Source organism: Halichoerus grypus, chromosome 3, assembly GCF_964656455.1.
Source record: "Halichoerus grypus chromosome 3, mHalGry1.hap1.1, whole genome shotgun sequence".
NCBI classification, from domain to species: domain Eukaryota; kingdom Metazoa; phylum Chordata; class Mammalia; order Carnivora; family Phocidae; genus Halichoerus; species Halichoerus grypus.
In genome coordinates, this window is record NC_135714.1 from 160,957,281 (window position 1) to 160,973,888 (window position 16,608).

The following is a 16,608-nucleotide window of genomic DNA, read 5'->3' on the forward strand; positions in this document are numbered from 1 at the left end:
GAAGGAGAGGGTCCTGCCTACACATCGGATGCCAGCAATGTGTCTGGTTTCTACTACTGCATTCTGCTAAAAGGGCCTGTCTGGGGTGCACCATACTATGCTGCTGCCTGGGGGTAGGTCCCCTCCCACAGTCCAGAGAGCATCTGGCCCAACATGGGCCTCTGCAATAGGGAGGGACTTGAGGCCAGGAAAAGACCTACAGACCCACCGAAGGATCTCAGGGAGCCCCAGGGCTGGGAACAGGATGCCTGGCCCTCTCTGAAATAGGGGAGTGGCCAGCCCAGGCCGAAGAACCCAGGTCCTCTCTCTGCTTTTTTGCCCCTTGAGGTCCATGAAGAGAAAGGGGAGAGAGAGGCTCGTCTGAATGGAGGGAGCAGGGACGTGACTTCTCTCCTCCTGGCCTCTGGGAATCAGGTCTGGGCCTCACTGCTGGCTGGGGAGGGAGAAGGCCATGGCAGGAAAGAGGAGGCTGGCCGAGACACAGCCTTGGGAGAGGGGGCCAGAGCTGGAATGTTTGCTCAGTGGCTGCTGGGTGTCTGGCTCTTGTCTGCATGGGAAGAGAAGGACCCACAGGGGGCCAGCACTCAGTGTTTGACCTTCAGGAAGGCAGAGTTTCAGGGCCAGTTCATGGATCTGTTCAGGCTGATGCCAGTTTTCTGGCTTCTGGTGGGCTCCCCCGGGACACCCTCCAGCCCACCCACCCCTTTCCCTAGACAGAGACAGAAAACCCGGGTGGACACCAGCTGGACAGACAACATGCCCAGCCCCTTTTTCATACGTCCCCCTACCCCCCCAAACAGCCTCTTTACAGAATGTTCCACTGCTCACGTCGTGTGGGAGGGCTATGAGCACTGTGTGTGTCCGTACGCCTACGGGCTGAAGTGCGCGAGGAGGCTGTGTCTGTGTGTGCCCGAGTGTGAAATCACACCCTCAGGGGTCCTGGAATCAACGGATGGAAGGGCAGCCAGCGAGGCCAGGTGTCCCGGCTGTGGGCCGCTCCCAGACACAGCCAGCCTGCACATCTGGGATGAGATGCCCACCCCCCACAGCCCCTCATGTCCCAGACAGCATCTGGCACGAGATCCTCGCTGTAACACTTTCCGTTTATTGGCTGGGGTGCCCTGGTGTGGCTGACCAGCCGCTGGGCCCAAGACAAGCCCTGTCTCGTTCCCCCACCCTCTCCCCTGCATCTCCCCACTGTGGCTCCCGTGGGACTCATATGGAAACTCCGGCCCCAGGAAGTGGGGAAGTGGGGGCTTAAAACAACCAAACGGAGGTTGGAGAAGGGGTGGGGAATGTACATGACAATGAAGATATGCCACCAGCAATACACAACACAGCGTGTGGGGAGGGCAGGGAAGCCGGGCGGGCCTGCTGACAGACGCTCTGCCCAGCAGGCCAGGCCCCCGGAGGGCAACGGCTACTTCAAGTCTCGGTGAAGGCTCTGGCTCCCGGCCCCGGCCCCCTGGCTCTGCTGGGGGCAAGGAGGAGGGGATCGTGAAGGAGTCCAGTTTCCCTGCCTCCTGAGGACAACCTCGCCTGGACCGTGGGCCCGCAGGTCCCGGCGCCCGGGAGACGGGGTGCCCACCTCCTGCCCACCTCGCACTGTGCGGTCCAGGTGACCGAGGGCAGCAGGCCTCCCGTCCCCAGCCCCCCTCCCCCCCAGGAGGGCAGGGGTCATTTCCTGCTGTGCAGCGTGTCCTGGAACTTGGTGCTGGTGTACCGCACGTGAAAGCCTTTCTTGGTGATGGTGTCATCTGAGTGGAATTTCACCAGGACAGAGTCTCCCGCCGAGTACACCTCCTCAGGAGGCTGACAGAGGAGAGGAATGGGCATGAGGCTGAGGCTGCTGTTGTTCCTCCCCAGGAGCCCCTGCTCTAAGGAAGGCGGGCGGCTCCCAGACATTCCCCAGATTCCCCCAGCCCCTTGAAGCAGGAGGAAGACTACTGCCAGTGGGAGTTTAAGGGGGTGCCTGGAGGAGGGAAGAAAGCAGGGGACAGAGGAACTTGTCTTAAGTTCAGAGTCACACTTCATCCTAAACCCAGCACTGCTATGAACTAGCTAGTTGCGAAGTCTTAGCAAGGCGCTGCTCGCCTCTGGGCCTCGCTTCCCTCAAGGGCAAATGGGAGAATTGCTCCCTGCTCTCCAAGCCTAGAAGGGCTGGTGGGGGGGGGTGGCAAATGAGGGGATGGTTGTGAAAGGGTTTTACAAAGGGAGTGGGTTCTGAGAGACTGCCTTCTCACTGTCTCAGCTGTCTCCTGGGGAAGACAGGACAGCTGGGTCCCCCAGGTGCAGATGTGCCCATGCCCCTCCTGTCCTCCCCCGGTTCTGGCCGTGGTCAGCTTCAGGTGATGCCCTTTCCTAGGCTCCTGCGAGCCCCTCCTCACCTCTGCCTGCAGGCCCTCCGAGTGAGAGCTACCCGCAGAGCATCAGCACACAGATGCCCTGGCTCTCAGGGCATAGAAAGCATCATTTCCGAGAACCTTGGGGACATTTCCAGTAACCTTGCCAGGAAGCCCTGACGGGATTGGGTTCCTTTCCCAGGTCCCCTCCCGTTGGCTCCAGCCCGGTGGAAGTCTCTGGAAGAAGCCACCTGGGGACACTGGATTTGATGTGTGGCTCACTGGAATGTGCCAGATCAAGGGAGTTACAATGGGCAAAGTGGAGAGGGGGTGCTGGCTTTGCAGCCAGGGGATTCCAGAGTGGTGAGCCAGGCAGGAGAGGGGCCTGTGTGCTCCGCTCCTGCCCCACCTCCCCACCTCTTCACCCTGTCCCAGTCCTACAGAGGCTGAAGCTCTGTCCTGAGGACACATTCAACGGACTAATGGTGGGTCCAGTGGATGCTGCAGCTCTGGGAAGTTTAACCCTTCCTAGGGTGCCCAGGTTGCCCTGGAGAATGTCCATGAGAGAGATGAGGGACCAGGGAGGTGATGGGAGGGAGGGTGTGTGTGTGTGTGTGTGTGTGGTGTGTGCATGTGCCCATGTGTAATGGTGTGTGTGTGTGGTGAGTGCATGAGGCCGTGTGTAATGGTATGTGTGTGTGTGTGTGGTGTGTGCATGTGCCCGTGTGTAATGGTGTGTGTGTGTGTGGTGTGTGCATGTGCACATGTGTAATGGTATGTGTGTGTGTGTAGTGTGTGCATGTGCCCATGTGTAATGGTGTGTGTGTGTGGTGAGTGCATGAGGCCGTGTGTGATGGTATGTGTGTGTGTGTGTGTGTGTGGTGTGTGCATGTGCCCGTGTGTAATGGTGTGTGTGTGTGTGGTGTGTGCATGTGCACATGTGTAATGGTATGTGTGTGTGTGGTGTGTGCATGTGCCCATGTGTAATGGTATGTGTGTGTGTGTGCATGTGCCCGTGTGTAATGGTATGTGTGTGTGTATGTGGTGTGTGCATGTGCCCGTGTGTAATGCTATGTGTATGCATGGTGTGTGCATGTGCCCGTGTTAATGGTGTGTGTGTGTGTGTGTGGTGTGTGCATGTGCCCGTGAGTAATGGTATGTGTGTGTGTGTGTAGTGTGTGCATGTGCCCGTGTGTAATGATATGTGTGTGTGTGGTGTGTGCATGTGCCCGTGTGTAATGGTATGTGTGTGTGTGTGGTGTGTGCATGTGCCCGTGTGTAATGATATGTGTGTGTGTGGTGTGTGCATGTGCCCGTGTGTAATGATATGTGTGTGTGTGTGCATGTGCCCGTGTGTAATGGTATGTGTGTGTGTGGTGTGTGCATGTGCCCGTGTGTAATGGTGTGTGTGTGTGTGGTGTGTGCATGTGCCCGTGTGAAATGGTATGTTGTGTGTGTGTGGTGTGTGCATGTGCCCGTGTGTAATGGTATGTGTGTGTGTGTGTGGTGTGTGCGTGTGCCCGTGTGTAATGGTATGTGTGTGTGTGGTGTGTGCATGTGCCCGTGTGTAATGGTATGTGTGTGTGTGTAGTGTGTGCATGTGCCCGTGTGTAATGGTATGTGTGTATGTGTGTAGTGTGTGCATGTGCCCGTGTGTAATGGTATGTGTGTGTGTGTGGTGTGTGCATGTGCCCGTGTGAAATGGTATGTTGTGTGTGTGTATGGTGTGTGCATGTGCCCGTGTGTAATGGTATGTGTGTGTGTGCATGTGCCCGTGTGTAATGGCATGTGTGTGTGTGGTGTGTGCATGTGCCCGTGTGTAATGGTATGTGTGTGTGTGCATGTGCCCATGTGTAATGGTATGTGTGTGCATGGTGTGTGCATGTGCCCGTGTGTAATGGTATGTGTGTGTGTGTGTGTGGTGTGTGCATGTGCCCGTGTGTAATGGTGTGTGTGTGTGTGTGTGTGGTGTGTGCATGTGCCCGTGTGTAATGGTATGTGTGTGTGTGGTGTGTGCATGTGCCCGTGTGTAATGGTATGTGTGTGCGTGGTGTGTGCATGTGCCCGTGTGTAATGGTATGTGTGTGTGGTGTGTGCATGTGCCTGTGTGTAATGGTGTGTGTGTGTGTGTGTGGTGTGTGCATGTGCCCGTGTGTAATGGTATGTGTGTGTGTGGTGTGTGCATGTGCCCGTGTGTACTGGTGTGTGTGTGTGTGTGTGTGTTTTCGTGCCCGTGTGTAATGGTATGTGTGTGTGTGTGCACATGCCCGTGTGTAATGGTGTGTGTGTGTGGTGTGCATTGCCCGTGTGTAATGGTGTGTGTGTGGTGTGTGCATGTGCGCGTGTGTAACTGTATGTTGTGTGTGTATGTGGTGTGTGCATGTGCCCGTGTGTAATGGTATGTATGTGTGGTGTGTGCATGTGCCCGTGTGTAACTGTATGTTGTGTGTGTGTGTGGTGTGTGCATGTGCCCGTGTGTAATGGTATGTGTGTGTGTGGTGTGTGCATGTGCCCGTGTGTAATGGTATGTGTGTGTGGTGTGCATGTGCCCGTGTGTAATGGTGTGTGTGTGTGTGGTGTGCATGTGCCCGTGTGTAATGGTATGTGTGTGTGTGTGGTGTGTGCATGTGCACGTGTGTAATGGTATGTGTGTGTGTGGTGTGCATGTGCCCGTGTTTTATGGTATGTGTGTGTGGTGTGCATGTGCCCATGTGTAATGGTGTGTGTGTGTGTGGTGTGCATGTACCCGTGTGTAATGGTGTGTGTGTGTGTGTGTGGTGTGCATGTGCCCGTGTGTAATGGTGTGTGTGTGTGCGTGCACTCGTGTGTAATGGAGAGGGGAAGATGATGTTCTCTGAAGGGGGAAACGATTCACAAAAACAAAAGAAAAAAAAAAACAAAAGAAGCCACAAGCTCTGACTGAGAGGAAAATAAATCCACCTTTGTGGTTTCCCGTGACCTCGGTTAAAATCCCATGGAGCAAACTTTTGCCCACTGCCTCTGAAAGTGCCATTTTTACGGACCAAGAAGCAGTGTCCCGCATCTGCTCGGACAGTGGCACCAAGGGCTTTGGGACCAGCTGGCCTCCCGCCAAGAAGGGTACCTGGCAGTGGAAGAGATGAGGGTGTTTTTATGGCTCAGCCAGAATGACTGCTTAGCACAGTTCGGCTCAGGCCCCAGGTTCCTGGCTTTTGCCCCAGCCTCTGCCCCCGATCCTGGGCCCTGGTAAGCTGCCTTGGGACTGGAACAAGGGATGAGGGGGGCAGAGGGAATTCCATCCTCCTCCCCAGATGCAAGCCACCCTGTAGGTCCAACCAAACTAGTGCTGAGCAGGCTTGGGTCAGGGCAGGGCCTGTCCCAGAGGCTGCAGAAACCACAGTGTTGGCCAAAAAAGGACCGAATTTCCTGGGTGGGGATGGCCCGGAGCAGGGCGGGCCTCCATGAGCAGCCACCCACCAGGCAGGGTCTCTGGGCTCCTGCAAGGGGCCGGGCCTGGGCTACCACCCATCCTGGCACCCCGCATGGGCGCGCCCTGGGGGGCGGGGTCTCACCCCTGAGCCGCAGTAGCGCCCCAGTCTGGGGGCTGTGCTGTCATAGCCATCGAAGAGCTCCATGTAGTCGTAGCCACAGTCTGTCTCCTCCTCCACCTCAAAGGTCTGGAACACCAGCTCCACGCCATAGCCTTCCTCTGCCACGATGACCCACTCGCAGTCCACCCCCCCGGGGTAGTTGTTGTCACCAAACTGGGCATGGGAGTAAAGATCCTTTGTCTTCACCTCTGCCCGCACCTGGCCTCCGCACTCTGTGGGAGGACAACGAGATCAGCCAGCATCCCTGAGCACAGCCGAGGGCCAGGCGCTGCACCTCGCCACGCCGAACCCTCGCGGCTGGATGGAGGGCCACACGGCTAGTGGTGGGCGGCTGTGGACCTGGCCCAGGACACGGCCCACGACAGGTGCTCTGCTGCTCCGCCTCTGGACCGATGCCCACAGAGGCCCGGGGACACACCGGGCTGTTAGTCAACTCTGAGCAGAGGCACCGGGAGCGGGGGGCATGCTTGTCAAAAGAGGCCATTGCTAATTTGCTCCTTCTGACGGCTGCCCTGGAAGAATGTGGGCCCTGCATTGCCAGAGCTTCCATTCTTCAGAGAGAAGAACTACATCTGGATTTTCTGTGAAAACTCTTGATTTTTAAATGTTGGCTCACATTTTTAAAAAACACAGTGTGGGCCAAACAGAGCAGGTCTGAGGGCCAGAGAGAGTTCCGGGCCTCCAGTCTGTGACCCTCTGCTGGGAGGGGCAGATGAGAGCACGCAGGGCAGGGCCAGCGGCGCCCATCCTCCTGGGGAAGCCCTCTGGCCCCTAGGACGCCCGGTGCTTATGCTTCCCTGGAGGGGTGGGGAGGGGGTGGGACGGGACCCAGGGCAGGAACTGAGTTGCAAGGGAGGAGGGGAGGCTGTGGACCCATCAGTCCTGGGGACGCCCCAACAGGGGGCTCAAGGCCCACAAGGAGCCTGTGAAGCCCCCATCTGACACCCTCCCCAGCCTGGGCTCCAGCCTATCTCTGCTGCTGCTTTGTTTCCACTTCATGGCTGTCCTCACACACCCGTTGTTCAGGCCAAACGAAATGACCTGCGGTCACTTGTATACACCCCGAGTTATCCTGGGGTTGTGGCTGGGCCTGGGCTCCTCCCCCGGCTGGAATGACCCCACCAACTCCCATTCGAACCTAGAGCTTATCATGTTTTGCCTCATGCTCTCGTTATCTGTGCATGTCCCAGCTCACCTCTGGACTGGGAGTTCCTGGGCTGAGGGTGGGGGAAGGGCTCCTCCCTGATTCATCACCATGTGCCCCGCTGAGGCTCACATGGGGCCACAGCTCAGCAAAGGGTTGCTGAATAAATGGGCAAGGGATCACTAATTCCCTGATTCCTAATTCCCTCCAGGGCCGAGATGTTTGCTTCCTTTTTGGGACAGGCACTTACAACACCGCCTCAAACATGTTATGTGTTAATAAGTAAGTATCTGTAGAATGAATGGATGAGTGACTTGTGGGGGCTGGAATGTGGGTGGGCTGCTGCATGGTCAGGCGTCCTACCGCTGGGGACTCTGGGGCTTCCCTCTCCATCCCTGGCTTCCCCACCCACTGTCGTCACTGCCCTCTGTTTTCCAACTTCACAGCCCCTAATCAGGATCTCCCCCACTCTCCTTTTAGTGCTCCCTTTCTGCTCCCCTGCTCGGCCCTTGGAACACAGTCTCTCTCCACCCAGGCCACAGGCTTGGTCTAGCTGTGCCTTCACACGCTCTTCCTCACCCTCCATGGGAGCCTCCTGAGCCTGGGCCTGCCTCTGGGGCCAGGACCAGCAGATGGCTGCAGAACAAGACAGCATGAGGGCACTGGCTGCCCAGCGCCCTGGCCTGAGCCGGCCTCACCTGTGGAGTGGGACGCCTGGAAGCCCTTCCTCTGGACGGAGTTGTCCGAGTAGAAGCGCAGGAACATGCGGCTGCCTGTGGCCAGGACCGGCTCGGGCTTCTTGCTCCCACAGAAGCGGCCCAGGACAGGGGCCTTGGCGTCACGCCCGTCATACACCTCCAGATGGTCATAGGCACACTCGGGCTGGGACTCGATGTCCATCTCCACGAAGGTCTGGAGGGCACGAGGGAGGACAGCAAACTCAGAATGTGGCTGGGGGGGGGCAGGCAGCAGGTGGCCCCAGATCTAGGCCTCCGGACCCCAGCTCCTGGAGACCCAAGGAAGTGGTCACTGCTGGTGGCACAGCTGGAAGCAAGGAGGGAGGGCCTGGGCGGGGGGGCAATGGCAGGCAGGGCCTCTGTCCAAACCAGATGGGGGGCTCGCTAGGATCCTCAGAGGGGTGACAGCCCTGCGGGCTCAGCCAGGCCAACAGCCTGCAGTCTGCATCGCTCTGAGTCACCCAGGGCTTTGGAGCCGATAGGAAATAGGCGGCGGCCGGATAGCACGCAGGAGCAGGGGCGCCCATGCGGGCTGGGGTGTGGGCGCCTTACCAGCTTGACCCGGTGGCCGGGGGTGCTGGAGATAGCCCAGGTGCACTCCTTCTTGCTGGGATATTTGTCAGGCCAGTTGGGGCTGGTGATGGTGCCGCTAGTGGATGTCACCTTGTGGTCACAGCCGGCTGTGGGGAAGCGAGGGGAAGGAGATCAGCAAGGACCCTGGGGCTCCAGTGCCCCGTGAGGAAAGGAACAAAGCCCTTCCCTCCTGCCCTCCTTGCTTCTTTCTTCTGTCCCTCACCTGCCAACGGATGGAAGGCTTACATGACTTCTTTTCTGTTCCGTTACCCACAGGCAGGGAAATCTAGCTGCAGGCTTCCGTGCAGGGCCCTGCCTGGTAGCATCCATGGAAGCCCCCCTCACAGCTGCCCCCGTGCAGATCCCTGGATCTCTGAGGCCATCTGTCCACACCCCCTCTGCCCTCCACGATGCTATCATCCTTTGGTCTCCTGCCACACCTCCACATTCACAGAAGACTTTGGCACCTGACTCAGTTCTCTACCCACTCCTGCTGCCATCCTAGGGCTGGCCTCTCTGTCCCTGATCTTCTAAGCTCTACTGCTGCTTATCTTCTTCCCCTCAAGGTGGGCTTGCTTATGACCTTACTGGGCCTTGCCATTACCCACCATTTCCTCATGCTACAAATATCACCTCTCTGTGACCACCTCCTGTTCTTCCAGGGTGCTCAGGCCCTCACTGTCCGTTCACTGCTTCTTCAGCTTTAGAGAGCCCTCCATGGCCTTGGTCCTTCTAGTTTCTCCCAATATTTTCTCCTTGGTTGACTTAACTTACTTTCCTATCTGGCTGGACCACACAGCTGATCACCCCTGCTACTCAACATACTGTCCTTAACTACGCCATCTTGGAGAACCCCATCTGTGACCCCAACCACTGGACACCCAAACCACTTGATACTCTTGGATCTGTCCCTCACCAGCTCCACCTCTCACCTCCTCAACTCCTCAACAATGGCTCCAAACCCTCAGCCCTCTCAACTCCCAGCCCCTCCTACCCAGAAGACCAGCTCACCTCCTGCCTCCTTGAGAAAATCAGGGCCTCAGATAGGAACAACTTCAACTTCCTGGCCCCTACCTGCAAACTCACCTTCCCCTTTCCTTGTTTCTAAGAAGCTGCCTCTCCTTCTGTGAGCTGGAGCTTACTGCCACCCACCACCTGCGGACCTTTGTACCTCACATTATCCACCCTCACTCTCTGTGCTGGCTCTACCAGCCTGTGGGCCTTCCTAAGCTTTGCCCCATCCTAAAATAGCTCTCCCATGGCCCTACGTTCCCCTCCGGCTGCTGCCCGTCCTCTCTCATTTTCTTCTCAGTTGACCGTCAAGAAAACTTGCTGTCACCCCATTCTCACTACTTAAGGCTCCTCGATCCATTGTAATCTGCCGTCTGCCTCTGAAAGTGTGGCCTCCCAAACAAATTTAAGAGCTGATGCTCATTATTTATTATCATCCAATCTGACAGGTGCCTCCGGGGAAAACGGGCAACCAGTGCACTGCGGGCTGGGGAGGAGAGAGGGACGGGTGGCTGCCTACGGTCAGCGGCTCACAGGATGAACGCACAGCCACGAGGCCCTGAGAGCAGGGGGCGGGCCTCGCAGAGGCCCCGGTTGGTGGAGGCACGTGGAGCCCTTGGCTCTCCACGTTGGACCTGTGGGCTGTGTCTGTCATCCTTCTGTGGTTCCCCACTGCCACACTTACTGCCGTTCCCCATCTCTACACTGGCCTTCCCTCCAACTTGTGTGTGTGCACACCCCCCAGCTCTACACTGGCCTTCCCTCCAACTTCTGTTGCACACCCCCCATCTCTACACTGGCCTTCCCTCCAACTTGTGTGTGCACATCCCCCATCTCTACACTGGCCTTCCCTCCAACTTCTGTGTGTGCACATCCCCCATCTCTACACTGGCCTTCCCTCCAACTTCTGTGTGTGCACACCCCCCATCTCTACACTGGCCTTCCCTCCAACTTGTGTGTGCACATCCCCCATCTCTACACTGGCCTTCCCTCCAACTTCTGGGTGCACACCCACTTCTCCCCCAGCTAGACTGCAACTTCCTTGGGGACAGAGGGACCCCCCTCTTGAGCCCCCTGCCGAACTCTGCACCGCACTGCACCCTCTGCAGGAATTCAGGAAATACTGACTCGTAACTCGCCTAGCGTGTGAGTGGGGCGCCTGAGGGCTTCTAAAGTGACTCTGCGCGATGTACAAGGCTGTCCGCCCAGAAGTGCAAACCCGGTTACCCTGTTGGTGTTGATGTACTCTTTTTCACACAGTACAGAGAGAGAGAGTGCACTTTGGACAACCTCAAAATAAGGTCCCCTTAACTCCATATTTGGGAGCCTGCATTGATGGGGTTGGAAGCTCTTGAGCGTCCGTTGGGTCACTGTTGAGTGCTTCAATTCTGTTTATTTTAGCCAGAAGTTAATTTGTTGGTCCCTTGGTTGTCCACCTAATAACAGTGAGAAGAGGCATTTGCCAGGCACTGTGCTCAGTGCTCGAGTGAGATCTATGAAACTTAGCATGTGGCAAGGTAGGTCCCATTGTTTATCATCTCACGGGTGAGGACGCTGAAGCTCAGGGTGGTGCAGTGACTCGGCCCAAGTCACACAGACATTCAGTGGCAGAGCCAAGTCGATGCCGTGCTGCTGGCATAGTGTGTCCTCAGCAGGCTGCGGACACTATAGAATTAACGACATGGAAGGCCAGTGTTGTACCATGTCCACAGGGGTATCGGATGATATCGGTGATGATAGGAGAGCTGTTTCCAAATATCTGCAGGGTTTGAGTGTCAGGGAGGTAGTGACCCTGTTCTGAGTGTCCCCGGGGGTCAGAAGTGTGACCCGTACGGTTGACATACACGACTGTGCTTGCTGGGAGCCCCATGGCCTGATGAGGTGGGCCTGTGACCACCTGGGTGTCCCACAGGAGCAAACGGAGGCCCTCAGGGGCGTGCAGCTGGCCAAGCGGCAGGGCTGGGCCGGGCAGCCCGTGCTCTTAACCACCGTGCCATCTCGCCTCTGCCAGAGGACACTCGTTAGGGGGAGAGGGACTGGGACATGGGTTTTAAGAACTAACCACCAGATCAGTCTCAAGATGGAGATCGGGGACAGGTGTGAGCCCCTCTCTCCTGACAGGCACAAGGAGAGATGGAAGTGTGTGGGGGGAGTCTGTGGACCCGGTGGGAGGCCAAACAAGGTGACCTCAGAGGCCACTCATGTCCTTGAGTCTACACGCAGCCAGATGGCGGTGGCACCCCCCTCCCCCGCCTCCTGGGCCCCGGCCTCCAGTCCCTGGGGCCCCGGGTGGGCCACCCTGGTAGTGCTCACCTTCCTTGCAGTCGTGCTTGTTGTCATGGAGGACGAAGCCGCTGCGACACTGGCACTCGTAGCTGCCGAACGTGTTGACGCAGTCTTGCTGGCAGCCGCCGTTATCCTTGGAGCACTCGTCCTTGTCTGCAGGGGAGCAAACAAGGCGGGGCCCGGGTCTGTGCGCGGCTGAGGGCCGGGTGGTCGCCCCAGGGGCAGCGGGAGGCTGGCTGGGCTTCCTCCCCCCGGGGGGCCCAGGCCATGGTGGTGGTGGTGCTGGTGGTGGTGCTGGGGGGGGGGGGGTCCCGGGCGGTGCCTCCAGCGGAGCCAGCCGAGCGGCCCAGCTGTGGGGAGAGAAAGTAGAAGTGGGTGGACGGAGGGCTGGGGGCTGGAGCTGACCAACGTGGGCACCCTCTACCATTACCTGCTTACTGGACAGACGGACAAGTGGAAAAACAGACACACGGACAAGCAGACTGCAAGAGAAAGGAGCAGGACGCAGGGGTCCCTCTTTTACTTCACAACAGGAAATGTCACAGACACCATCCAAATGGGAGGGGGTGGGGGCGGGGAAGGTCCCCTGTCCACGGGAGGGGGGACAGGGGGAGAGGAGAGCACCAGTTCTGTCCGGCCAGAAGGAGGGCAGGCCGGAATGGCAGAGCGGAGGTGGGGGGTGGGCGGGCACTGAAGCCCCCATCCCATTCCGTCCAAGGTGAGGTTCCTGAGTAACAAAGGGTCCGGGAGGCCTGGCAGGCCTCACTGGGGGGTCCGGTTTCTTTTCTGCACTCGGAATTTGAGCTGGTGGGGGCGTCCCCGAGGGGGCTGCAGAGCCGGCCTCTTTTCTGAAACGAGAGAGAGAAGGAGAAAAGGGACCAAGGGGTGGGGGTGGAGGGCAGGGGCCAGGGAGGGACAGCAGTGAACACCAGCCCGGGCCTCGGAGGCGGAGTCACAGGGCAGTGCGGGAAGGCAGTGGGAGACACATGCGGGGCGGCCATGTCCGGCGCAGCCAGCTCAAAGAGAACAGCAGGTGGGAAGAGGCACAGCGACAGGGGACAGATGGGGAGAAAGCCTGTGGCAGGAAGAAGGCCTGGAGGGCTTTGGAGCCGTTGTTGAGGAGGTGAGAGGTGGAGCTGGTGAAGGACAGATCCAAGAGTATCAAGTGGTTTGGGTCCCCAGTGGCTGGGGCCGCAGATGGGCACGAGGCCTGCACACAGGGAGGGAGAGAGACAGATCTCCGCTAGAGGGGGGCAGCCGGCGGAAAGGGTGGGCCTGGCTGACAGCTCCGCGCTCTCACTCCGGCCGCTGCGGCTTTGGTTGCGCACACTCACGCCAACGTGCCCACAGACACAGGATCCCCGCAGGAACGTACTGTGGTCCCACCGCGGCAGCAGAGACACCGACCCACGGGGACGCGTACACCCATGCACAGGATGCTACTCGGTGCCCACACATCACTAGCACCCACCGCACTCCTCACTCCCACACCTGTGTGAGGAGGCGTGCACAGGTCCCAACACACAGGCACGGGTGCATCTGCAGGCGCTCGGGGGCCAACACGAGGGTACGAAGACACACACACGTGCGCAGACCACAGGCTCTTCAGCAGACCAGTGGACTCAAGTGTGCCCACACATGCGGCTGCTCAAGCTTGGGTCAACCCACACACACGCACTCCCCCACGAGCACACCCACACGCGCGTGCACTGACACACAGAGAAACACGTGGTTCCGGGCACGTGTGTGTCACACCCACATATTCTCCAGTCTGTCTGTGCTCACTTTGGGGACTGTGTGCCTGGCACAGAGGCAGGCATTCGGGGAAGGTGTGTACATTGAATGGACACCCAGAATTCCACAGGGGAACCTTGAGGTAGAAAGATGCCCTCTGCCATTCAAATGGCCAGGTGGGGTCCTCGACAAAGGGAGCCCTGTTCTTGGTCTCCATCAGCAGAGGGGCTGAGGACTGGAGCCCTGATTCTCCACTCCATTCTCAGGTGGGCCAGACCCCTTGGGGCCTGTGGGTACTCAGGGCCAAGCGATGGAGTCCCCAAGTCCCTCCCAGGGCTCCTTCTCAGAACCTCACCAGGGACCCTGGCTGAGGGCCCTGCAGGAAGGTGGGGGTGAGGGGCACCCTATGACTTGGGGTTTTGCCCAGGAACTCGCCTGTGACTATGCTGGGAGTTTCAGGGGTCCCAGCTCAAGAACTGAGCGAAGATTTCCCGGAACTGTTTTGATCTCCACGCCTTCCTCATACTTGTACCCTAACCACCTAGTACACTGCCTGGCACATAGGAGGGGTAAAAGAAATACTTGCCCGTGAATGAGTGCGTGGGTAAGTGGGTGGCTGAATGGCCGAGTGATAGAAAGGTGAGTCCTGAGGAAGGCCTGCTGCAGCGTCCCAGGAGGCGGGGGGGGGGGGGGGGGGGGGGCTCGGGCGTGGGGGGGGCGGGAGTGGTAGCCTCACCTCGGAACCAGGGGAGCAGGCTGCAGGAGGGACAGGAGCAGGGAGGGTGGACACGGGCCCGGACAAGGAGATGGCACTCACCCTCCAGTGCCAAATGCCCCGGAAGGTGGCTGGGGTCAGACTGAAGGTCTTCAGGCTCTTTCTTCTCCTTCTTGGCTTAGGGTCTCCTCGCTGGGTGTCCCAAAAGTCCAAAGAGCCCCCCTCCTGGGGGGCCAGAGTCAGATGCCCCATGCCCTGAGGGCTCAACCTTGATGCCCACTGGTGAGGGTCCTCTGCAGGTTTCTTGTGCCGCAGGGCATCGCATGTGTGTGCGTGTGTGTGTGTGTCTGTGCGGGGCTGAGGGGTGGCTGGCCCAGTGTCATGCCAGGGCAGGGCAGTACCCGGGGGTGGAGAGCCCTGGGCTCTAGGCCTGACACATGTGGTGTTGGTCCCCTTCCCCCTCCAAGACTGGAGCAACAGAAGGGCAGGAAGAGACAAGAGTAAGCAGGTAATGGTTTCCCCAGGACCGAGCCCACCCCCGAGTAGGTGTTACATCCCCTCAGCCCTCTGGTGAGCACCCTGTAGGATTTCCAGGTGGGCACAGGGAAGAAAAGGATTCGCGTTGCACGGGGAGGGGTCTCAGCAAGCAGTAGGGGGCAGGGGCTGGGGGGGGACTGTAAGCAGAGCAGGATGGCTGGCAGTGCCAAGCAGGGACCAGGGCACAGGGGCAGTGCATGGCATCCAGGTGGGGCAGGCAGGGGTGCAGGGCCACAACATAGGGGGCTCGAGGATGCAGGATCCTGGGCAAAGGAGGGGAGAAGGAAGGCAGCATGGACTAGGCCATGGGCTTCCTGCCTTCCTGCCACCCCATGCCCGGCCCACCAGGCCTGCTGGGGATCAGGATCCCTGGGCCACTCCCCCAGAAAACCAGCCGCTCCAGCCACTCCCTCTGCCTCCCACTCCCCCCACTCAGTTTCATGGAGTCCCCACCCCACACTATGTCCCAGGTCCAGTTGCCTCTGAAAGACCACCAGCCTTGCCCCAGGATGAAGGACAGAGGGATGACTAAAACAGGGGAAAGGTCTCTGGGACCCCTGGAGGCCTAGCTCAGAGGGGCTGGCTACCTCTCAGGCCACCCAAAGATGAGGCCATCAGAGGGACTTGATCCCAAGCCTTATGTGGGGCAGCTCTCAATAAACATATGCTGGTTGGATCTGAGTCCCCCACCTGTGGGCTGAGGGTGAATGGGAAGGCTTTGGTGTTGAAGAGAGGGAGGCTCCTCATCTTTTCTGAAGGCCCCGGCATGAACCCGTTTGGCATGTGTAGGGTCTGATCGGAGATGTGGCTGCTGCCAGATCATCTGGCCCACACAGCGCAAGGCAAACATCCTCCTCCTCTGCATGTACCCCGCATTCTCTGGCCATGATGAACTCCCTGTTCCCAGGGCCTGCCCTCTCTGGGACCTCGGCATAATGGCTCCTGATACCTGGAAAGCCCTCTCCTTTCGATTCTGCATGTCTGTGTCCTGCCCATCCTCAGGCTGGCTCCCATATAGCCCAGAGGATTCGGGAGTAATGGGGTTCAGGAATGGAGGGGCTGGCCTGGTGGTGGAGGGCTAGTGGGGGGAGGAGGGGACAGAGCCTGCTGGCCTGGCAACAGGGAGGGCTAGAAAGTGCAGGGGTCCAGTGGCAGGGAGGAGGGGAGGCAGGCTCAGAGCTGGGGAGTCCGGGTTACCTGAGAAGAAGTGGGCCTTGAAGCCCTTCTTGGAGACTGTGTTGTCGGACTTGAACTCCACGCGCATGTTGTTGTACTGGGAGGTGATGACCTCGGGCTTCTCGGAGCCGCAGAACTTGCCATGTAGCTTGGAGTCAGCTGTGAGCCCACTGCGTACTTCCACGAAGTCATACTTGCACACCTGCAGGGCAGGGCAGCTCCAGGCCTGCCTCCTCCAGGAAGTCTCCCCTGACCACCCCTACCTGGGAAGGCTCCCTGTTGTGTGAGTCCTTTTGTCTTTAGTCACCCACTTTACAGACTCTAATAACTCAAAGAGGTGCCACGTCAATCCCATTAGATCTTCCTGTGCTCTCCACACAAGGCCCAAGTCTTGCCTCGCTCCACATCGCCACGTGCGCGCTCCCTGGCCTTCAAGCCCTCCTCCCCAACCCTCCCCTGCTTCCTGGAATTGGGAGCAGTCTCTCCTCCTCTACATTCTTTGGGTATTTCTTTTATAGGGAAGGAAGCTGGCTCCCACGCCTCAGACCTTCCTGCGTCTCCTCAGCCCAATGAGCACTTACGTCATTGCCCTCGGTCTCGAAGAAGTCGAATTGCAGGGAGATCCGGTACTGGGTGGGGGCCACCAATTGCCAGATGCAGTTTTTGTTAGGGGGGTACTCCTTGGGCCAGCCGGGGCTGGTGATGGAGCCATTGAGCTTGGTGAGGAAGCCACCACAGGCAGCTGGGGGGACAAGAGAGGTGC

General features: G+C 58.7%; 1 protein-coding gene across 4 annotated transcripts in view; it reads right to left on the reverse strand.

Moving 5' to 3' along the window:
- Positions 1 to 1,084: 1,084 nt before the first annotated feature.
- Positions 1,085 to 16,608, reverse strand: part of BMP1 (bone morphogenetic protein 1) — a 45,100-nt gene continuing 29,576 nt past the window's right edge. For 3 of the 4 annotated variants that reach the window (XM_078069524.1, XM_078069525.1, XM_036075173.2), the window contains 7 exons: positions 16,427 to 16,587; positions 15,867 to 16,047; positions 11,711 to 11,836; positions 8,366 to 8,493; positions 7,775 to 7,988; positions 5,894 to 6,144; positions 1,085 to 1,812 (listed from right to left, as the gene is read on the reverse strand). In XM_078069524.1, the coding sequence (XP_077925650.1) occupies positions 1,678 to 1,812; positions 5,894 to 6,144; positions 7,775 to 7,988; positions 8,366 to 8,493; positions 11,711 to 11,836; positions 15,867 to 16,047; positions 16,427 to 16,587 (1,196 nt within the window). In that variant the 3' untranslated portion in view covers positions 1,085 to 1,677. Of the gene's footprint in view, positions 1,813 to 5,893; positions 6,145 to 7,774; positions 7,989 to 8,365; positions 8,494 to 11,710; positions 11,837 to 11,992; positions 12,532 to 15,866; positions 16,048 to 16,426; positions 16,588 to 16,608 lie in introns of those variants that run through there. The other variant, XM_036075175.2, reaches the window with a different exon arrangement.